A 25,716-nucleotide genomic window follows, 5' to 3' on the forward strand; every position below is an offset into this window, starting at 1 on the left:
AATACTAAGGTAGCGAAGTATTCAAATGGCTTGTGCGAGTGGCGGTGTTAATGTCGGTGTATCGGCGCAGTAAGTTAGTGGAAGCAATATTATGATAATACAGCTTGGCCGGATGTGGCCCATTCCATTGTTGCCGATCGCTTGACCTCGGACCTATGCTGTGGTACTAGACACGAGAGGAACTTGCAGCTTTGGAATTTAGCTCTTGTACTACTTTTTCAATTGATTTAGTTATGTTTGTTTGACATCCAGGACTTGATGTTTTTATAGTTTGGTTAATGGGATGTTGATCTTACTAATATTATAAATGCAAATGTGTGGATATATGGATGGATGTTTGTAGAAGGTATCTGTAAAACGGCTCAACAGATCTCGATGAAATTTGGGTTAGATGTAGAATAGTCTGGCAGAATCAATAGGCTAGTAATTTAGGTGTTTTTTTTATGCTGTGCGGATAAGTCGCAGGCGACAGCCAGTATGCTATACATCCAGTTTTGCTTATCGATTAACTTTCGACCTGTACATATATTATTAATTTCCTTTATTCAAGTTCATTCGAATGCCGTTGGTTTAATATTCATTATAAAATTCTTTAAAGAATGCAAATGCAACGGTTTTCTTAGGTTATAGAAATGTCTTTTGAGTCTTAAATTTAGTCTTATATGGTTTATTATCAATTGTCATACAAGTCATTACAGAACAAGCTTGTCTGTATGTCTGTATGCACATCACGTATGTTTGCAACAAAGATGTTTTGCGGATAGTTGCGCAACCAATTATCCGAGTGGTACATTCGGGAAAAGAGTTGATAGTACTATTCCATGATGATGTTCACGCGATTGTAGTCTTTATACCATATGAATAGTGTATATAATAGCAAGAATAGTTGTTTGTAATAGTCAGCCAAGCTAGCGTGTGCCTACTCCACGGACGGCCGGGTCAGAGGAATGAAGTCGAGACGGCTCTCTTAATAGTGTTATTTTTATTAAGTTTTTTTCTTTTTTTAGCGTTCTATTTATAATATTGCTAAATTTATAAACTTGCAGAAACGTAGTCTCATGTTTAAATGAAATAAATCTATATTGCTTAGGTTAGGTTAAATCAAAATTTTTGTTTTCATTTAAACTACATTTTCCTCCACGGCAAGATATTTAAACTTGCTAAATTTGTTAAGAAATTTCTGAATTTATTCATTATCTTAACAGGAATTAAAACATTAAGGCATTTTAAATAGACAGAGACTAGACAATAAAAAAAACAAATGAAATTGTCTAGTCGATTTTATCTAACCGCGATAATTTAACCAAACGAGATCCTGTTAGCGTATAAGAAAAAAAAAGCGAGATAAACAATGGTTTTTCGTTTAATTTACCATTTTGATTGTTTCCAAACAGCACAATGTGAGCCGTTAGAGCGGAGTATTTTGAAACAAGGCTGTAATGAATATTTTCGTGTTTAAAATCGTACCGTAGGTATTCACGGTACGATGCCCACACTGTTGAATACAATTGCACCAAAGGAAATTTGCATTTTGCTTTCGGCGGAACTTCAACGATTAATTCAATAATAAAACTGTCATTAGGGTACAGTGTAATAATTAAATTCGCTTAGGCTACTGTCAAAATAAAAGCTATAAGCACGTATGAACTTCAACCTACTTGTACTGTGACCGTTGAATTACATTACAGAAATGGGTAGGAAATTAATTTACTCTTTTAAATATACAAAATTTACAAAGAAATTAACTGTACCTGCGACTCCGTCCACGCGGAATTAATAAAAACTTAATGAGTATGTGTTTTCCAGACTATGTTCTACGTCTGTGCCAAATTTCATCAAGATCCGTCGATCCGTTCTGGAGATACCACAAGACATCTATAGATCCATCCATCTAAACATTCGCATTTATAATATTAGTAAGATGAATATAAAAGTAATTATAAAGAACTTTGCCGCCGTCTCGAGTGAATAATGATAATTACCACATCGATAATAATAGAATATTTATAAATTTATTATATATAAATGCATAATATGTCTATTAGTGTCAACACACTATTTCCGTTATAGTAATAAATTTATTCAACGTTTATGATTTATACATTTGCAACTTGACTTCATAAATTACTTCAAAACTTCGCCTATACTAGCCGTGACCTGCAGTTTCACTCGCCGCGTTATTTAATTTAAGCGAAATAAGATTAACTAACCACGGCCAGTTTTCATAGACATTTAATATTTAATATCTTAACATTAAAGAAATAACTGTTGTTTTCCTTACGACTCCTGTACATGTGACGTGTACCAACATTAAACCTTCATGGTGGGACTGTTAGTTTTAATTACACGAAGCCTCGCCGGCCCTGTGCTGCCTCGTCATACCTAATTATCTGAATGTATGCTAATAACAAATGCAAATATGATCGCTGCGCCATCGCGCCACTGGCGACCTCTGTGTGTGAAAAATGACTTCATTACTGTACTCAACATAATGATTTTATTTCAGTTACCATTGTAAATTTTATTCTAACCTCAAAATGCTCTGTCAGGTTAAAATCCAATCTCAACATACATTGGTTTCCATTAAAAATATTTGCATACAGCCGTGTAATTAAGGAGTAATGCCAGCCTTTGTGGCGCAACAATGTATAAGTTTTTGAGCAATAACATAATGGTTTTGTATGCAAAATAGCCTCACCGTTACGTGTTGATGGGCTGATGCACCGAGAGCGCGTCACGGTACTGCGCCGGCGAATCAGTCCTTCATTTAAATTACATTACGTTAACGTGGCCGCGGTCGGGTGTTGGGAGTTTTTCTCTCATCGATCGTCCAGTTTTTTTGTTTGTTTACGCTGCGTTGGCCACAAGAAGCGCAGAGTGGACTAGCGGCGGATTCTGCACAATCAGCTGAATCGGCGCGTGGATTCAGAGCAGGGACGTTTTCCCCACGCGCAAGGGGCGTGTGAAAAGTTTTCGCTCACTCGACGGCTCGAGTGGGCTCGCCGGGAGACTCTCAAAAAATAAAAACCGCCCACTCCGCTGCGTAAATACGGCAGATGAGAATCTTTTATCGCGGTCACGTAGCGCCGCCGCGTCACGACCGCGCACTCGGCCACTAAACGGCGGACCGCATTCTAATTTTTGAACAAATACAGGAATTTTTGCGTTCAAAGCTCAATCTTCGCTCGTCCGCTCCGAATAGGTTTATCTCTAGTCGGAGTTACAGTTACGAGGGCACTAAATCGTATCTTTATTTCGCGTCAAACTCACGTCTGGGTACAAAAGCGGTGTGTGCGGTTGATGTATCGATAGCCGACGAGTCGTGGAAATAAAGAAATAATTCTCACAGCGTTACCGAATTAACACCGTTACGTTACAGATTGAACCGTCCCGAACAATTATAAGGCCGGGTAATTAATCAGAAAGTCTATTCTCTTTAATAATACGTACGAGTGTATATGAGTGCGGTAAGCAGTAAATCTTGTAAAGCACAGCGCTGCTGCAGCCGCGGGCACCACTTTCACAATAGTTATCAATAGAGACGTTACAATCGAACGAAATCACTTCACGAACGAGAGACACCGTTCTAAAACTCTAACCGCGTGTAATATCCTATCATTTTTCTTAATAATCGTTATTGGTGTTTATTTATTAGAAACTTCGGAACAAATTACAGGCTTTATCGACGCCACAAAAAATAAAGGGTTAGCCCAAAAAGTGAGTCGTCGGTTCGATCGCAATAAGTTTTCGATAAAGTCCGGGCGATTTAATTGCCGGTTGTGATCTGGTTTTACATAAAAAAAGATGAATGGCCTCGGTGCCTTGAGCCCGAAGACCATTTTATGTTTTTAATAAGTTTTTTATTCATTTTATAACGTTTATTAGAGCACTTTCACCTTCCTCGTTAGATCCTGCCCGGCCCTCATTAGTTATTCAGCGCACCGCGATCTCCGAACGGGGACTTGATAAATCAGATCTAGATAGATATTGTTACGGTCTAGATATTTATCAGTTACACCTGTTATATAATTCAAGGAGAAATAAACTACATAGCAACGTAATATACTTCCCAAAGAAAGTGTAGACGAAAAAATAGCGGAATCATTTTTTATTGAATTTTCGATAACTAGATTAATAATAATTAAATAAAACTTTTTCAACTAAGCTATTTTATTATTCAGAATTAATTAATTAACAAACGATATGAACCATGATGTAATAAAGTTAGTCGATAAAAACCATTTATAGGAATAACGATAAGAACGTCATTATCCAGCATTATTACGAGTGCAGTTTTTTTTAGATAATGTATTGCCAGTTAAGTCATTCTTTAATTGGTCGTGTAACGTGTATGTGTGTATAGGTGTAACGAGCTTCTAAATTCGATCTCGGTAAATCATCGATCGTGTAATCGAGTTTAGAGAGAGGTGGGCGGCGCACGCGCATCCCATATGCGTGCACATCCTCTCACTAACAATGTGAACGCTCTTGTGAAATGCCTTGTTTTCTTCAAAAAAAAAAGAAGGCCAAAAGTGAAAAAAAACTGCAATATTTCCCGGAGGGCCGCTCGTTCTGGGGTCAAATTATATTTTATGATATGCATGGTTTAAAAAAGTTGAAGCATGGTATCAGTTAGTAGACTTGAAAGTAATACTTTAGATAAAGTTTATTATTAGTGTTTTAAACAAGTTAATAGAGCTTTATTTTTATTTACAAACATAAAAGTATTTACGGTTGAAGTGGTATGGCTTGCGTTGAAGATTGTTTAAGAGTTATATACTAAATATAGGTACATAATTACATATAGCAAGAATTAGCATGTAGGCAATACTTTGCTTTATAGCTACGTTTCTGCTCTGTTTACCAGACAGACGATCTCCTACATTTTTGCAACTGGCAATGTTTTATAACTACCTGCTTTTGTTGCTGTTCACTATAGAACATTAAAATAATTACTCATCAATATTAGTATGTTTTTCATTTACATTTTTAATCTATATTTAATTTTAGACATAGAAATTGTTTCGATTATTTTTCGAATTCGTAATATCAAAGTCTAGTTTACAACAATGGAAGTAACTTACTACCAATACAAGACTCTCGGGCGTGGAAGCCTGAGCTATGGTACTCTGAAGAGGTAAATGGTGAAATTTTGCCTACGTTCGTGTTGATACTATGACCGTTAAAGTTTTGAATTTGAGCCCCATTTTTCTTTACTTTTTATTGTATTGTATTTAGATATTAGTTGTATAATTTTAAGGGATGGTTGCATGTTGGTTTACTAGATTGTTAGTTGTTAGTAACTTTCTCTAGATTTTTCTTTGCGTGTATAAAAAAATCTTGATATTTTTCCTACGAGTGAAACTTCGTGCGCTTTCTCTAGTTAATTGTATACGTGGTGATTGCGGTTTATATTGCTTTCAAAGTTATAGTATATTTATTAGTAATAATTAAATGTGTATTTCATGTCTGCATGTTAGATTAGTTAGTGATATTCGATTTGTAATGTTTCTGAATGTGATTTTCTCTCGTCTTCCCCAGCCTGCCAGGAATCAGGTAAAATCATTCAGAAAACATACAATTATCACTAAATAAATGCATTCTTTCAATTCCATCTTTATGTTTCATCCAACATAAATTCTCCATGGTTAACAGATATCTTCTCTTTCATAAAAAAAAAACATTCCTTTGAATTCATTGCAGTGTAGCTTTCTTGCAGTTGTGTTAGTAGATTTGAATGTTGTTTTTATGATAACAGAGGGTCGAGAGTGCGTGAACTGTGGAGCGACAAGTACGCCGCTGTGGCGACGCGACGGCACCGGACACTACCTCTGCAACGCGTGCGGACTCTACTACAAGATGAACGGACAGAACAGGCCTCTAATCAAGCCAAAGCGAAGATTGGTGAGTGTAAGAATCCGACCAATTTGTTACATATGCAATGACGTCATTTGGTCTGACGGCTGGACATCAACACGACTAGTATTTTTTTAACAGAATTTAACTGATTAAATACGCTAGTAAACTTTAATCAGGCGTCAGTGATAATTAATGTGTTAATATAGCGGTATGTTGTAATATTGCGAAGAACTTTTTAACGCCTTAAATAGGAATAGGCGATGAAAGGGAAATTGCAAGACAAAAGTAACAGATAAGGGAATAGCTGTTAAATTATCCATTAAATAAATGTAATAAATCATCTTTTTTATCAAATTATCCCTCCAGGGGGTGAATAATTGAATAAGTCCACGCGATGTCGAGCGATGTCGTGGGCAATAACTAGTCAACATATATGGTCATAAGCTCCTTTTATAAAGATATAGAGCAGGAATTATGGCAGTTATAAAGCGTAAACGTTTTATAGCTTTCCTAAATTGCCTTTTTAAATTTACGTTAACCTAAGTCTATGATCCGAGACCAGTTAAGTCGGGTTCACAATGTTGCAAGATAAAAAAAATCATGCTGTAGTTGGAACATAGTACTTACACGCGGACATACACAGTTCGGAGTCCATATAGAGTGGGGATATTCTTAGAATCGCACGTACTATCCTTTGTAGAGCCGCGGTATAACTTTTGTCGTATCTAAGGTCGTCTTTGAGGCAATGCGACATTCGGCTGTCGGTAGATGAAGACGCAAATGCCTCTAGGATCTAACGACCGGCTCGTGCCCGTAATATTTCTATTTACTTCAATACTCTACTCTTAAAAGTAGAGCTACTTTTAGACGAGAAATAGACGAATGGTTTACTAAATCTGTAGCGTAAATTGATGGTAACCGCAAAGTTTGAAGAAATTTTACTATCTTACTAATTTCTATAAATACGAATTTTTATAAATGCAATTGTTTAGATGTTCTGGACGAACACATAGGATACTAATTAAGTTTTATTTAAATTCCGCGCGGACGAAGTCGCTGGCAACATCGAGTGCTTTCATAATTCAAAGATTACAAGTGCAATTAGTTACTGCATAAATTACTAGTATGTTAAATATTCATATCTAGCTAAAAACGAGCTATTAACATTAATATACTAAGCGGTTGAGATGTTCACGGTTAAGTGAAAAAATTTATAGTCAGCATTGCAATTTTATACTATTCCTCTCCCAACTTCTTCAAGGATTCCATTGGAATTTTGACAACTGAAATTTCAACATTTATTCTATCACAGAACGTAAACAATAACAAAAATTAGAGTTACAATAAATTTATTTTTCTTAACAACAGTTTGTGTTGGAGTAAGTCGGTGTCGCGGCTAATTAAGTAGAGTCATGGTATTTAAGTTGATATGCAGCGAGCCGAGCACTTTTAATATTTAAAGTCAGCGTACTGTACCAAGCTACCGTTACCCAGCCAGGGCAGATTGAATCCTCACTCTTCATTTCAATTAAAGACACAATTACACACAGTTATGTATACTGTATTAAATTTTAAGACTGCGTCTTGACATAGCGGAGACATTGAATCGTAATTACGAGTCTTGATTGCTAATTTTTTAGCGTTCCGTACCCCGATAGAAAAAAACGGAACCCTTATAACACTTTGTTGTCCTTCCGTCTGTCAAGACCCCTTTTCTCAACAACGCATGGAGGTATCAAGCTGTAATTCGTATTTTATAAATTTTCGTTCATTATTTTAACTTTTAATTAGGTAATTTGAAAACGGATTAAATATATCTTTATTAGATAACATGTAACGAAACTATAACTATAACTATTTAGCAATTGAAAAATATAATAACTTAAATAATATTATAATAATAATTTTATAAATACTAAGGTATACGGTCCCTTGGAGATGTGAAAAAATCAAACTATTAAACCAAATCAATCTAAAGATATAGCAGATTATGCCAGAAATACATATAGGTTTCTACGGAACACTTGGTGCGCATGTCCGACTCACGATTGGCCGGGTTTTTTTTATTCTAATTTGAATAGAATTTCATAGTAAATATACAGTAGAGTTAATATTTCTTATCAATGTCTAACCACCTTATTATTACAATAGAATAAATCTTTTCAATAACAATAACATTGCATTCTAGTCGAATCATAAAACGCTTTTAGCTAAATAATAATTTTACAAGCACAATGCAAAATAATTTTATTAAATCTCAGAATTAGAACGGCCATTGTAAAATGTATTGTTACGAAACGTACAACGTAAGCCGACAAAGAGGTTGGAACGTTAAAACAAAGAAGTTAAGAACTAATTTTTAATTTAACATTCAAGAATTACATTAAAGTAATAACGTGATTGCACTTGACACTAAAAAAAATACATAAAAGTGGGAATCTTTGGACAATACAAATTAGATGTCTCACTCGTCCATCATAAAAATTAAAATCACCTAATAAAATACATAGACAATGAGTTCGCATTATTATATTAATGAGACGGTTTAGTTTTGTCTGTTTGTGCGTTTCGTAAATTTTGTTTTACTCTTAAACAAAGAAAGTATATGAATATAAATGTGGTAATAATTTATTTTGAATGCTTAACATTGTACAATAAAGTAAGTTTTGCCACCGACTTGTTCACTACACAGATGTTATAACGATAAAGTTTTTAATACGTGACGTTTGGATATTATTTTTTCTTACGTTCAAAGGGATGCGATCGTAAAATGCTTGTTCTGTTTGTAATTAACTTAAGAAATAAGAAGCCGCGACTCGGTATTGCGGTTCCACGGCTACTGGATGTTTTTTATTAGAACATGTATGTTTTTACTCGATTAATTTACATAGAAATGGCAATGTTACCTGCGCAAAAAACACATTAATAAATCGGATTCACTTAAATATTACAACACTGTTTTTATTTAGATACAAATGTAGAAAGGGATTATGCTTCTTCAAATAGTTGTTTGTTTTTTAATGGTTACTATAAAGTGTATCAAGTAAGTTTATGAAGGAACATTGTAAAAATGATTTACAACATTTTTGTGAAGAAAACAAAAAAAATATCAAATTTGTGTAAATAGTCGTTTTTTAAGCATCAGTACTCGATGTATAGAAGACTTAGCACGAAAATTTGCGAGAAAGTATTCGTAATGCTAACGATTAAATTCGTATTAGATTAGAACGATTAGATATCAAATATCATAAACAAATCTCATACAAATTTGTGTTTACCAATATCGCAAATATTCCTAATACACCCTCAGATATCAATGTTAGTATTGTAGTGTATATTATATCTTTAAGAATTTATAATAATGTCAAGTATATTATGTTTTAAAATTTGAATAATTTTACTTCAAATACAAGTTGAGGCAACAAGGCCTGCAGTCTTAACACATTATGCAGAGTCGTGGAAACAAAACGCGAGCGCTAGGGTTACAGCCACTTCTGTATGGAAACCCTTTAAAATAAGGACTGTAATACATTGCATATAATATTGTTATTATTTATTTAAATATCTAATAATTTTGCCATAATTAAGTTCTTTTGGTTGATTGGACAACATTTTTTAATTGAAGTTTCGGTAGTCTTTTTTATTACAAACCAAAATCAAATAACATAAAGAATAAATCATTTTAAGTGTTAATAATTCGAAACAATTTGAGTAAAACAAAAAAATTTAAAACCTTAAAAAACAATTCGTTTTATCGACTATGAGTGTGTTTGTTCCTTTACTAAGGCAATAAAATTGTGCAGAAGTGTACGCCATAAAGAGGGCTATGTGTTACGAGCGATATCCAGCAATATATTTGCTGTGCGTTTGCGCTACTCGCGCGGGAGCACCTCACGTATATGTACACCTTTATTTGTATATGTACAGTCACATGCAGTGTGAAGTAGACCTTAAAACCTTATGTCGTCGACGTACGGTCCAAATATTAGCAAATATTAATGGACGCGATTGTACCTACTTATTGTACGTATCATTATTTCTCGGACGCGCGAAAGTTTTGATGTAGACTTGGATTTATGTTTTGCTCATTTCACTGTCACTGAGTTTTTTATTTGCAAATTTTTATAAGTATGCAGTGGTGTTAATATTATTTAGATATTGTAATTCCTGGAATAGTATACGCAAAATAACCTTAAGTAAGTGAAGTTTTGTTAGTGTTATTTGTTGATATTTAATTCAATATATACAGGATTAAACTTTTACTCTATCTTACTAATATTTTAAATGGATGGATGGATGTTTGCTTAAAGGTACCTCAAAAACGGCGGAACGGATCTCGATGGAATGAGGCATACATATAGAATGTAGTCTAAGAACTTAGAACACAAAGGTTACCAATTATATTTTTTAATACCGCGCGAACGGAGTCGCAGGCGACAGCTAGTCTCTCATACATCTTAAGCAAAAGACTTAAGTGACTTCAATTTGTAATTTATTCGTTTAATAAAACAGCAGTAGATATAGACTTTCTTTATTGGCGTCAGTCTGGAATTGCAGTGCGTGTTAACTCATTCAATATGGCTTCATTCAGTGAATCGGCTTGAATAAAATATCTCCCACGCCTCCTTTCGCGGTGTGCATTCGTTAATAAGTACGATTAGGTGCTATCCAGTTTTATCACAACATAATCTGTCCGCCTCGTGCCTACTCCAAATGCATTCACAATGGCCGGTGCGTATCGCGGCCGGTCATGGAACTCGCCTATTTGGCATTCAGCGGCCAAACAAGTGCCAAATATACTATCACAATGCGAATGCTATGCCTTACGTCAACAGGAATCGGTCCCACACTGTCTGACGTTCGCCGGGGTGACGTCACATGATTTATTCCTATTTGTTTTTATGATGTAACTCAATATGCTAAACTGCGGACATTGCGGACCTTTTGTACTTAAAATTCATGTCCGTATTCGATAGCCTTAAAAGTTCTAATTCATATTAATTTTGACACCAACTGAGTTATGCAGACCTATCCGTAGTATATCAAACTAGAATTAAAATATGGCGTAATAGTTATGAAAGGAACATTGGAGACCAAAATCTTCGTTTAAAACATATTGTTACCTCTATTCTGTCAAAGGTAATGAGAAGGATGACATTACGTTTACAATACATTCTATAGAGAGATTTAGGTCTAAGAAACCAACTGTAAGTAAGGTATTAGATGATTAGACTATCGATATCGATATAAAAGTATTTTGTATTTTTGTTAACAAAAAACAAACAAAAACATATGGTTAAGTATACAATACAATAAATTGTATTGGACGTGTTGAAAACGAGTTCTACATCATTTATCTTTGCATATACAAACAAAGGGCCAATTATAATACGCTTTAATTCACAAACGAAAATAATTCTTATAGCATCACGAAACTGTTGTGGACACGAGGCGAGCAACGTTGTTTTTTTTTATATTGATATTTATTTGTCACGCGACGTTCTATGCCGGGACTAAATAAATCAATGTTAATTTTAACCTAAAGGTGGGTAAAATATTTAAAGAATAGCCGCAATACTAATGAAATCAAATAGAATTTAAGTTTTATGTAGAACTAGCTGTCGCTAGCGAATCCGTCCGCGCGGAATTAAAAAAAAAAGTAGCATATGTGTTCTTGCAGTCTATGTTTTACATGTGTGCCAGATTTTATCAAAATCCGTTGAGCCGTTCCGGAGATACCTGCAAACATCCATCCATCTAAACATTCGCATTTATAATATTAATAAGAAGTAAGATTAGTAAGAAGTATTTCTTTTTATATCAGGAATAGCAACTTATTTATTACGTTTATAAAAGATTTTAATTAAGATTTATAGCGACAAAATTAAGACATATATTTTAGTTTACAGTTTTAAATTTTAGTCTAATACTGGTTTTTTATTTCCCGTACATTTAAAAGAAACATTAGCTAAATATATAAATAAAGAGTGACCTTACATTTTAAATCCAACTTTAAAATGCTGAAAAACTAAAATCTTGCGTCACATATTGAAATCTCTCTCATCGTCCTTGAAAAAATAGAAACAACAACATCGATAGTCGAACCAGGATAAACGTGTGTTGAAGGGACTGCGACATTTTTCTCGCTTATAGAGGTTTCTATCTAACAGAGTTTCTCGCTTACGAAGTTTTTTGGGACCGGACAATAACTCGGTTATAGATAGCGGTTTCTCACTTATCCAATTCTCGTTTACCCAGGTTGTACTGCATTTGTATACGTTGGAGACTCACAAAGAAACGAATATTTTAACAGCTAGGCGTATTGTTTACGTTTTCGTTAAGTTAAAAAAATTAATAGTGAGATATAAGAGGTTAAAAACAATTATCTTTAAAAGTTAAAAGTTAACAATTGTTGAGAGATTAACAATAACTTAATTAGTTGTATGTTTGGTGCGGTTGTATTTTTATGTCGGGGTACGGTAGTGGCCGCGTTGTCGTTGCGGCGGCTGCCCATCGATCACCGCAGACCGTACTATAAATCCTGCTTTTACCCGCGGTATAAGCCATAAGATGACGCGGTAGCGGGCAACTATTTCTTTTTAAGTTCATAACTTAAAATAACTCTTATGTTTTGTCCCTCAAATTTTTTTTGTTTATTTATTTAAAATGGCTGCCCTTATTACCAATATTAAGATCTGTATCAAAAAAGCTGCAATTTATAAAAACACTCAAATAAGGATTTAATTAATTTTTATTTTAAAGAGAGTAATTAATAGTGTTATTCTTAAAATTAATCATTTTCATTATAAATTAAATTAATTTTAATAATAAGTCCAAGCATTTTTTATTTTGACATTTTTTTTATTAAAATTAAAAAAAAACTGCATAGCTAAGTAATATATCTTTGTCCACAATAAGATCGCGTATTACAAGTTCTATACGAGTTTTAAAACTGGTTATAACGCTAATTATCGGTGTAATTGCCCGCGAGGCATTTATATGAAATGACAAACATTCGGCCGTGTGGCAAATTTAGAGTTAGTGGGTCATGTCGCCCGCGTATCCCCTCACTCTGTCGATTCGAAGATAAAACAATACTTTGTGGATCTGTCATTGTTGAATTTATAATGCAATTCAAATATGATTATTGTACATTACCTGTCACTTGCAATCGATTGCTCAATTTTAATTAGCGAGATAATATCAATGTCATAAATAAAAAATGAAAGTATATCAATTCGAGAAGATATTTCAAATGTTAATTCATGTGATTTTAATCTAAACTAGTTGTCACCCGTGTCTCCGTCTGCGCGTGATTAAAAAAAACTTAATAAGTAGCCTATGTGTTCTTTTAGGCTGTAATCTACATCGATCCCTTCAACCGTTCCGGGGATACTTTCAAACAAACATTCATCCATACATCTAAACATTTGGATTTATAATATTAGTATGATAAGACTTGAGGATCAAATTACATTATATTTTTTTCAATGTATACATATAATTCTATTATGCAAGTTCAAAAATGTTATTGAATAAAATATTTAAATTTAGTCTCTATTTGCCCAATTAAAATTAATAGCTTTTTAAAACTCTTATGTATTTATTCAAAAATATATTATTTTTAACTAAAACTGATGACAGTATAAAGATTTTTATAATTTAGAGAGTAAGATTTTCATTTTTCGCACATTAAATTATTAAAATGAGACGCGTCGCGTTTAACGCATGCGTTAATTTCAAAAATCACTAAGCATTCTAATTGTGTCTTTTATTGTTATGTGCATAGTGTGGGAATTATCATTGAAATTCTTAAATAAATTTACAATAAACATAAATCCCAGCGCAAAAATTATGTCTGTAGTCTGTCTGTGTGACTCAGCGCATAGCATTTAAATAAACAAAATTAATCTTTATAATAGTCAGCGATGTATATATTATTATATTTCAAATTAATTAAAATTATTTTTGAATTATAAAACAAAGGAATTAACCAAAAATAATAGATTGAACATTTTTTTTTGGAGCTTGTACTATCGGGGAATTTGGCGGTATCCTACCTTAAAAGCGAATCGTATGAACGGTTTTCGAACATTCAAGCGACAACGTGGAAACAATAACCAATAGGAACCAGCTTATGTCGTTTGTACAACTACCTAATTGTTATTTTGTACGAAGTGTGTTTGTTTCATAGCAAAGAACAAATGAATATTAATGTAAGTACATTATTTTTGTATCACTGTGTAATGGTCCATTTAAAGTTGGAATAGAGATTGTATGTGTAGTTATATGATTTAACTATGTCACGATCGTGTAAAATGCAAATCCGTAATCTGCGGCAACATGATTGTGTAACATTGTAGTATTACTATTACTTAACTCTTTAGACCTAGAGTCTACGTTTATTTTACTTCCTACTAACTGATTTCGAACTTCGTTTGCATTCGATACTATTAATTTTAAAGATTATTCGTAATTTATATATTCGAGATGTAATTTTGACATTACTAAGACAGTTATAATTCAAATTATAATACATGTATTGAAAGCCATTTTACACTTGAAATTGGACCATAATTCATAAAAAAATGCTTTACGCCCTTCTTCTCCACGTTATTAAATTATAAGTTCGTGAATTTTCTTTAAAAACGGAAAAAAAATATAAACTTTCTTTTTTAAAATAAATAATTAATGTATCCAATAAAATTGAATGCATTGGTTACAATAAACGCCTATTCTGTTTAATATGTGGAAGAGTGTACGTCAAGGCATGTATTAGTTTCTCACGGGTGGAACATGGCGGGGCTCGTGCACGGTGAGTGACACGGCCGGCCGCACCGCGGGGGACCTCACTCACATTTTTATCATTCCCGCCTTAGGATCTTACCTGCTTGTCTATGGCTACGTAAGCAAGCTGTGCAGTGCATAGAGTATAGAGTGCACTTGAGCAAAATACCAACTGTCAAATGTCAACCTGCGACTTGACTAATGTATTAGATACAAGTGATAGTTAACTGCATAACTAACCATAGCAACGTTTCTGAAACGTTACTAATATTATAAATGCGAATAAATAGATGTATGTATGTATGAATGTTTGTTTAAAATTTCACATACATGTAGAACGGAGTCTGAAATTACATGTAGGCTATTTATAAAGTATTTTTAATGCCGCGCGGACGGATTCTCGGGCGAGAGCTAGTGTTATTATAAATTATAAAATCGCTCCTGAACATAAAGTCGTAGCTATTGTCGTTTATGTCTTTTCTATCGAGCGTAGCGATGTGCAATACATTTAACTGCTGATATTTGATTCACGTTGTAATTTACAAATTTTAAGCAGTGTTGCTCACTTTGTCATGTAAAAACAGAATTAATGACTCCTATTCATAATTCAGTAAGGCTCCTTTAAAATATCCGTAGCCGTATCTGGTGATAATTTAATTAAATCAATAACCATTAAAATTTATAGCCTAATAATACGTTTTTATAACAAAATTAAATTTAAAACAAATAATGTGTATAAAGCAGAGGTCGGTGTGGCTACATACATCGTGGCCGCGCAGCGCTCGCGTCTCTTTTATTGCATTTCCATAAACACGGACCCTTTTTTCATCCCACGGCTCGGGCACGAGGAAAAAATTCCACTTTTGTCAACGCCTTGATTGATATGGTAACCTTCCCTTGTTTTAGCAATAACCCGAAGGCGTCTCCTTTGTTTTTTTCTTACCCTCGACTCGTACATTTTTATTTGCCACGTCGAACAGGTTTGACATATCACTAAATTTTGTAAGAAAAATTACAGTTCCCCGGATTTTTATACCGGTGGCCGGGTGCCGGGAGGTGTTATAAATTTTCAATTTTTTTCTAAACTTTCGAGTCAACCTTCATTGTGAAGAAGTGAACCTTTTTGTGCGTTTATTTTTATAGTTTCGTGTACCTGTTCGAGGCGCCAGTGGCAGCGACATTTACAGTCAGGATATTGGGACTATATTAATGTCCATAATAATAACAAGGAAACGAGCCTTGTGGGAGATCATAAATTGTCTCGTGGGTCGCTTTTTATTATCGTGTCAAAATATGGGCTGACATTTTTTAATGGGCGTATCTTATCTTATTGATTAGTTTTATTACAACGTTTACAAGCCGGGTGATAATTTAAACAGAGGTAGCAACTTTTAATTGTATTGTAGTTTACCTACATCTAACCATTAACGATACAAATTAAATTTAAACAATAAAATAAAATAGATGAGATCGTTTTCGAAGTAAGCTTTGTATCGCTCCGTGTTCATAATTAATTCTAAATTTAAAACGGTTTACTTCATATCCAAATTCGATTACAATATGTTTATTTTTAATCTATTATATTATAATCCGTTAAATTTTTAAAATGCAAGTGGCCAGTACGCTACAACCGAGCAGTCGATTTCACGCGATCGAGCGAGGCGAATTGATTGCCCGCCTGTCGTACGTGTTCGAACAGAGCCACAATAACTACGCACCCTACGATATAATTACCGCCCTGACACTATATGCTTAAATTGCATTAAGATGTAACCTATAAGAACTATCCACTTAATCGTTTTTCGATACGCAATTACATATCGGAATGTCAATTAGTTATTACTACATTATTATTTTAGATAGACAAGATATAATTTCTTAATTTTGCAGATATTCCCGTAACAACTTCTATATTTTATTTTAATTAAAACATAAAGTAAAATGTTTTACATTGATATTAAATTGTATACATTTACGGTCGATATAAACATGTTTTTAAGCGTATTATTAATACAGTAAGATAATCTGAACTCTTGTAGAGTTCAACAATCATGAAGGTATCAAAATGAAACATTCTTGTGTTACACACTAATCGCTTCGTTGTTATTTATCGGGAGCGGTTGCGACCGCACCAGCTGATTTAGAGCCGCAAATTGCACGGCCCCAGCTCGAGCGAAGCCTCTTACATTTTATTTATAATCAGCACTCAATTTCGCTGTGAGAATGTTTATACTAAATCTGAGCAGACGAAACACGCTTCGATTTAATGATTCCTTATTGCATAAGCCTCTTCAATAAATTAACGGCAATTTCTTACTTCACGTTCCTGCACACGGCTTTGCTTGTTACGTTGTTGCAAAAACTGTAATAGTTCCGAACATTTAACACATTAGTTTTATAGTTAAACATAATTTCTACAATTAGTAATTCTTTATTGCTGAACCTTGTGTAAAGTACACTTTTTACAACTCACAACAGTTTTTTTTAAGCTATCCACAAATGTAAAATAATAATATTAATACGGTAAACTTTGTCAAAATTCATTTGATGAAAACAATCAGTTTTTAAAGTATATGTTCGGCATAATGCTGGATCCGTTGCAACATAATATCAATTAAATTTTTTAAGCGTGAGTTTGAACGACAAGAGAGACAAGCGGACTACCGTATTACGTTTTAATCTGGACTAAGCTTCCCTTCGACTGACAGACGATGTAAGTGCCCGCAGTCCGCTGCGGACCGGCAATAACCGAAAGTCGATTCAATAAATAATTCGATGCGTCTATCGACTTCCCGCCAATTAACATAGCAGGAAGCGTCAGCCGTCATTACGCCGTCAGTGACCAACTGTTTGCCACTGTTCGAAATCACGGTTCATGACTCGCTGAAGCAATTAGAACAGCGCTTTATAAATACAAATAAATAAAGGCGATGCGAGGTGGCAGCCGGCAATTTAGCTGTGCGCGGCTCGTTCAAATTATCGGGTTGTCTGTATGTTTATGGTTTATGTGACTAATGATGCGCTTATTGCATAGTCACACCGAAATATCTACGATTACTACATCAAGCTACATGAGTTACTTATCGAGTAATCTGTAAAATATGAAAACTAATTTTGTTTTGAAGGTTGAACTTTTTGCGACAAAGTAAGGCATCCTTAGCAGCGATATTCAGACTAGTTAGTAGTGCAAATAGCAGTATTCAGAAAAGTAAATAAACTTTTATTTTAACTCAATCTTGTTTTTGTATTCTAGTTTAACATTTTTAAAACTTCTAGGTACAACTATGATCTAATCTTTTACACAGTAGCGACATTGTTTGATAACGTTGCCACCGAGACCGGTAGTTTTAATCCTGAATTCCAAGGTATTATCGTATAGTGTATCTATTTAACGGGATTCGCTAAACGTTGGTTCAGTGCGGCGTCTATTTTGTCAACGTGTGGTGTTATCGGCCCACGCGCGGCACTCTACAAGTCCCCGGCCGCTACCAATGTGTCGTCACTTCCGCGTCTTCATCGACCTTTAGAAACTTCCAATTGGTTTTTAGTCTAATTTAAAAAATACTTATAAGATTGTATGGTAAACTAATTAATTAGTTTTTGCATCAAATCAACTAATAAGCTAAGGATGGATTCAACATTAAAAAGTCAAGATTTTGTCGTTTACCGACTTAGAATCCTAAACACCGGAACTCAATTATAGCAGTATTGATCTATATATATAAAAATCAATTGGTGTTTGTTAGTCTCGCTAAAACTCGAGAACGGTTCGTGGAGGTCTAGGGAAGGTTTAAAAGGTGAGAAAAGCCTAAAAACAGCCCTTTTATTTTCCCACATATACGGCTGAATCTCACTAAAACTTGGCCTAGATGTAGAACATAGTCTGGAAGAACACATAGGCTAATAATAATGTATTTTTTTAATAATTATGCGCGAACGGAGTTGCGGGCGACAGCTAATCTGTTATAAATTTACTTTTTAAATTAAATTTCGATTTAAATAAAATAACAAGAAATCTTTTACAAAGAAAACTTCTACAAATATTTATACAATAACTTTTTATTTATCAGTAAGAATATAAAGTTGGTTGCACACAATACATTTATATGTATCGGTCGATCGGAAGAGTGGTCTCGTAATTGACACACAGCGTTATTATTCGCGATGTATCTCTGATCCCGGATAGGATCGATCTTAACACTGATATCTCGATGCGTTTTACACACATTTCAACACTTACTTTTAGATTAAATTTAGATAGAAATGTTTTAAATACAAGCAAGAGTGAAATTAACTTTTTATAATAAATGCTGAAGTATACTTTGTTGTCGTATATTTTAACGAATTTACATTAAGAAATTTTACTGTAAAAAAGTATAAAAATAAAGATGTTGTAAACTGGTAAAACAAAAGCGTTACATAAATTACAGCCTCCAACTTTTCTTAATAGGAAAATAAACTACATGTAGTGATCACATTGTTAGAGCGTGTTAAAGACCGGTCGGCGCCGGTAACGAGACCACCGTATACAATAGACCTTTTAGCGTCATTTGGACGCACGTCAATCCGCCGACAGACTTGCACGAAGAAATACCTCCAGTGTGCATCCACCTTTACTATACTTACATGTCGCATGCTTTAAAAAAAATGCTGATTATTTTAAAACGATAAGTTATGATCAATTTAATATAATGGGTTGAAAATAAATTACTTACTTTTGTACAAAAACGTTTCTAGTTGTAATATGAAGCCTTTTTTACTAGAATACATAATAAAATTGAAATAGTAGTCATATCTAAAAATAATAAATCGATAAATGTCTATTTATCACAAGTAAATGTTATAACAGAAGAGACTCAGCAAAATGCTTATAAAATTAATCGTATACGCGAGTCCGACAACTATGATGATAACAAAAAACTCGGCTCGGCTCGATTCGTATGAAAATAAAAGATATCCCGGCAAGTGACGTGCGTCCGGCGTCACTTAGCAGCGCTGGAATGATGTGACAGCCCTTGCCGAACCGAATTCCTTTTTTATATTTAAAATCAAAAATAGAACAAAAAGATTTCACTTTCTGAATCTGTTCCATTGTGTTCACGTTTAGGAAAAATTTAAATGACCGAACGCCGTCCGCTTTTTTGAGGTCCAGCGTCTCGGTTTCGGCGTTTAAATACATACAGTTTCGCGGTTTAGCGCCATGTTTTTTCCATTTTCTGCGCATTTGTTTGCGCTGGATGTGTTGCGATGCGGTTGATTTTACACGATGGACTCGCCGTGGGGGGGCCGCGAATAAGTTGTAAGTGTTAACGTTCCCACAATCACATTCTTGATCTTCGATCGAAACTCTCGAAATCGCAACATCAAGACGATTAACTCGATTTTATTTAATTATTATCTGTGGCGTTTCTGGTGTTTAAAAACGAATTTAATTCAGTCGTATCGACTACTGTATTTATCACAGATTATGCGAGGACATCAAAATGTTTCATTAATCATACTGTTTTTTGTTTGTCGGCATCTCGGCGTAGGGCGCATCCATTGCAGATATTTAGAGTGGCAATATGAATGTATTTATTCAGGGTCCGGGGCGGCCTCGGCCTAACAATGCTACGCTTGTCGTTGCCGCTGCCGCGCCGCCTCAGGGTTACCGCATCGGCTTTGCAACGATATACACTCATTGTTGTTACCTAGGCGGCAATAAACCTGTCTGAGGACAAGTTGAAGACTTATTCCCATCATATATTACAGTTCATCAACGTTCCCAGTTCGAAAATTATTCAACGAGTCAGATCCATGGTAAAATTAGATGATTCCTTGTTAGTGGCGCAACCTACCAGCCTCTATGAATCTGACACACTGATTTAATACACTTCTACGCTGTAAATTATACGCAGTATATTTATTTAGTAATCTTATTATTGATTTCATTTTTCGTCATTTTTGAATCAGCAAAATTTAGGAGTTTATGGATAGTTCTAGTATTAACAGTATGTTGGCAGCCCTATACTTCCCGAACATGAATCAGGGCTGACACCACGGCCCGGTGGTCCGCACGTCACCAAACGCGCGTGCGCGCTCTGTTCAACCCTTTGTATTTACATAAGTGCATTCACTTCTATATAAATAATGTCAAGTATATCCCATACTGAAAACATCAAGATCGGTCAACAATTTTGGACGAAAACTTTAAGATTTTTATAATAGAAAATCATGTTATCAGATTATCAAATATATATGTTTATCATCTTAATTTCGTGTAATTATTAATCTTCTGTTTACCAGAATGCTACGATTTTATTATTATATATTCCTACAAAATTCAAGACTCGAGCAAGATATTAGAAGACTCAATATAGTTACAATAACGAGTCAGTTTTTATTTCATCAAATATTGTTGTACATTAGCTGGTGTTAATCATAAATTTAAAGTAATTTCGTGTAAAATCTTGGCAATTATAATGTTAGACTAGGTACAGGCATTAAAACGTTTCAGAACAATAGTTGGTCCTTCGCGAATGACTCGCGCGATGCGGGACCGCGTACCTTGCAGTCGCTTCGCGGCGCGGCGTCGGCCATTGTTTTTCCCGCGCTTACCATTGTCCGTGCTCCCTATAAATTGGGCCGCGTCGTTCTACACCGGTGACAGGTATATTTGAGTGGTCGATTTCGGTCGATAATTAATCCGTATTGTTAACTGGATGGGCCACCCTTGTTCGGGTGCAGCGTCTTGGCATGCTGTCTTGTTGGTCCCTTATTTAATTCGCCGCGTCGAATGTCCGCCGTGGAATTTTATGGCCGCCCGCTAATGTTAGATGGCGTTTAATTTAAATTGTCCTTTTGCTTGACATTTGTTAAACGAAAGCTGTGTAAAAAAACTATCTTGTGTGTGTTTTATATGCAATATGCGTAATATGGTTGGAATAATCTAAAAATACTTTTTAATTGTATACAAAATATCTTTGACTAAAACAGTTAATAATGTTAATATAAATTAGTCGACCATCTATAGTGCAAGCACTTTTTATTGATTATGACTGAAAATTATTTGTTTCATAAACCTCAGTCAGCTGTTTACCAACAACATTATAACTCGGTGATGTTTTTCGGTGTACGTTATTTTGTTTGTTGTTTGAACGTGAGGCCAACATTGAATTTAATTTCACGCTCACTTAAAGTTAGCGAAGCTCACCTGTTAGAATAACTGTTATAAATAAGCACTGTTTTGCTCTCATACATTTTACTTACCTTACAGTATGTAACTTTGTTATCCGCGGAATGTTATCAGTGAAATTGCTCCTTAAATCCAAGAATAACAAGCTATTTCTGAATGGAACTATCGGAATAAGTTACAATAAAATTATTGCTTCCTAAAAGTCTATAGCTATACCTTTTTGCATTCTTCTTTGTCGCTGCAGTCTTTTCAGAGTGGTCGTGTTCTTCAGGTATCTATGACCCGTTTCACGAGCCGCCGCCACTCCTCCCCAGTCTGCATTTTTGTACATTGGTGCAGGACAGCTACAGCAACTCTAATTTGGTCTGTCAATCAGTCGACTAGCGCAAAGATTCTTCTAGATATAAAAATATGTACTTAACTGTTCTTTATCCTTGTTAGAATCTAAGGACTAAAAGTAGATTTCCACTGGTCAAACAAAGAACTATTGCCCTGTAAATAAATATTGCCATCTCCCTCGTTCTCTATAAAATAACTGAGACACCAATATGTTTTGTGCATGTGTTTTAGCAGTGAAAGCTCACTGTAAGAAGGATAAAAGTAATCTTAGTGTAGTATCCAAATAAAACAATACTACCGTTAAATATATTGTCCCATTTATCGAATATACTGCTGCTAGAGTAGCCGTTATAAAGCTTCTAAGAATATGCAGTGCAAGCTATAAAGTATAATGGCCTACATTAGCCGATGTTCTCTGCACCTGCCTTTTGTAACAAACTCAATATATAAATTATCCACTTGGATTGATTGTCCCATCGGTTTTAAATCAATTTTAGTCATAATATTTCTATAAAGTTTATACATTTTATGACATTAAAATTTATAATATGTATTTATTTACAACAACTGCCACATTTAATATGCGACTTTCCTACTTCATCTAGAATTGTAGTTAATTTTGCATTCATTTTAATGAATAAACAAGAATTATTTACAAACTTCTAAAATTCAAACTTTACTTAGGTTCGATAAAACAGTTGTCAATGTTTTTTACCATCAAATTATACTTTTTTTTAATAAAGAAAGTCAGTGGCCAGTCAGTCATTAGTTCGGAGGGCTACGGAGGCACGTCGTGTACATTAAAAGAGCACCGGTCAGTATTACGTCGGAACGAATGAAGAGCTGTCAGGCAGCGACGCGTGCGCTGACTACTGTCGGATGCTCGCCCTCCCTCCGCCGTGCCCCCTTGTGCTCCCCGCCCCGTGCCTCTGTGGCCTCGGGTCTGCAGACCCACAGATGTGAAGAAATACTTGACCCAAGGGGTTAAAGTAAAGTTAAAAAGTTAACGTATTCAACGAGTAACTTTATGAAATACATTTTGCTTTTTTGTGACAATTTATGTAGGGATGTGCTTTGGGCTAAATTAACTTTTTATCTGTAGTTTTTCTATGTCAATTTTTTTACCACAAAAAATAAGAAAGTTGTTTGATGACAATAAAGTCAAATTGAACCATTTTAACGAGATATATAGAAGTTTTAACTATACAAATATTTTATACGTATTTACAATAAATAAGACCCAAAATTCAGTTGCTGCGGGATGTCATCGCAGCCTCCTACGTACTTGGCCGTTGCTCGTTAAAAAATGATCCAATTAAGAACACCGCGAAGCTTCAATAAGTTACCGAGTTAAAAATCTCGCTCACACCCATTGTAATAATGCATTCGCTCTCAATATTAAATTTTAACAAGGTATTAATTAAAAAAAACTAAAGCGAAAGAAAATATCTTTTAAATTTTCTCAGGGCTTGCACGGCCCCCTCGGGTTGTTTTATTTTTAATTCATTTTATTCGGCGCTGGCGGAGCGGTTCGCTACGCCCACCGGTGATTTAAAATTTTGATTTATCGAAGCGGACGCGGCGCGGCGCGGGAGAGCGCCTAGCGCGTGCGTCCGCCTCACCTCGCCTCGCCTGCCGTAATTATAAATATGACGCGCTGCTAAACTGTGCGAACTGACCCCTCACCTTATCGCCAGGGCTGTCTAGTTAGTCTGATAGCAAAACGGATACGTGATTTTTTTTCAACTATTCACGTCAAAATCATATTAAAGCTTTTTATTCCTTTTTGGTTTCAGTCAAAAGGCAAGATTACAATAAAAAATGATTATCAAGTTAATGATCTTAGTGCCAACCCTACGTGAAGTTGGTTGCAGGCCGGTGCAACGCGTTATGTCCGCCTCACTGCGATTGAGGGTACGAATAACTCTCGGCGAATCGCGTTATTTTAATATTGCCGTTTAAAATTATACATTCAACTAAATTAACTTTAAAAATAAATAGTTGCTTATACGACTACTTAATATGTTTTGAGTAACAATCAAATATGTACGAGTGACTCACGCGAGACAGCCTTACGTGATATTTCCTATTCATCGTCTAATACAAAATTCTTAGGAACAATAGAAAATAAGCAAAATTACTTTCGCGCGTTGGTAATAGTTTCTATGTGACTTCATAATTTATATATAGAGTAGCTGTTGCCCGCGACTACTTCCGCGTGAAATTAATAATACAATTAGTGAGTAGCCTATGTGTTCTTCCACACTATGTCCTACATATATATCAAATTTCAACTAGATCCATGCAACCGGTGATACCTTCTAACAAACATGCATCCATCCTAACGTTCGCATTTATGATATTAGTAAGATTTTACGACAGATTTGGATAAGATGTTACGTGGTTCTTTATATATAATGATTCCATATCATGTAATTAAATTATACAACACCTAAGGGGCACTAAAATTTATAATTATTGGGCATAGGCCTGTTAAAAAATTAACTTCGCAACTAATTTTTAAACAGCGCGTAAGGACAGCTGCGTATACGTATTTACGACTTCCCTCTTCGCAGCTTTGAGTGAAACCGTGGCTTTACACTCGACAGCGGCACATGCACCTGTTTTATTTGATTAATTGCATCGCCCAATCAAACTGTCAAATAACTGTGTTAATAAACAGTACAACGGTGTCAAGTTTACCGCAATATTTAGTGTTTCTTCATAAAATTATGAATTATGCGTGTGTATATTTGCTTTTTTAAAAATACTCGATTTTACAAAGTAACTGACAACCGTCATATTGTCAGTTAAGATTCACAATTCACTAAGAGTTTATTAAATTCTTTATAAGCGACCGTTAATATTTTAATATATATTTATAACATTTTGGAATGTAATAAGTGATACTTGAAGTCCGTTAAGGCATGAGAACTGTGCCTCCACGAATCGGAAAACAAAGAAAAATCTTTAACGTCTTTTTGCACAAAATAATATAAAGCCAAAAAGCGTCCTTAATCTGTTCCACGGTTAGTTATAAACACTTAAAGCATAATTTTTATTTAGATGAGCCCCATCTTAAACCATGGCAGGTTCCACCAACCCTGACTTATGTTCTACAGATCATACAGAATTTTAATGAAAACAGTGACATGTCAGATAAAATAAAATTTGGATACTTTTGCACAAACTTTGACAGTGGTCAAAAAGTGTGAATAAACACAATTCGGTGAGGTAATGACAATGGGAACAGAGTCGCTGGCCCCCCAACAACGATCGCCCTGTGTTATTCACGAGATCGCCTTGTATCCAATTTGAAAACGCCCGCGCTGTCCTTCCCCATTCAATGCAAATTCACACGTTATAAGAAGCGAAGCCACGCAGAATTACCAACATTTAGTCGCCTCCGGAACATAATTTTAAGTAACTCGCCACTTTGCAATTTCACCGAACTCTCGCATTATTTATTTCAGTCTGTTTTTTACTATTACAACTAAACATTACTTCAAAAATAAGTAGTACACTTTTAAAACTTCAATTCCTAAAGTATTATATAC

The 25,716-nt window shown here is 34.7% G+C and overlaps 1 protein-coding gene across 4 annotated transcripts in view; it reads left to right on the forward strand.

Annotated features, from left to right (window-relative positions):
- The window catches only part of grn (GATA binding protein grain), a 90,436-nt gene that overhangs the window by 36,418 nt on the left and 28,302 nt on the right, over positions 1 to 25,716 (forward strand). For 3 of the 4 annotated variants that reach the window (XM_013322697.1, XM_013322698.1, XM_013322699.1), the window contains exon 4: positions 5,759 to 5,910. In XM_013322697.1, coding sequence (XP_013178151.1) covers positions 5,759 to 5,910 — 152 coding nt within the window. The remainder of the gene's footprint in view (positions 1 to 5,758; positions 5,911 to 25,716) is intronic. The other variant, XM_013322700.1, reaches the window with a different exon arrangement.

The sequence above is a fragment of the Papilio xuthus genome, unplaced genomic scaffold (genome assembly GCF_000836235.2).
Source record: "Papilio xuthus unplaced genomic scaffold, Pxut_1.1 DF825928.1, whole genome shotgun sequence".
NCBI classification, from domain to species: domain Eukaryota; kingdom Metazoa; phylum Arthropoda; class Insecta; order Lepidoptera; family Papilionidae; genus Papilio; species Papilio xuthus.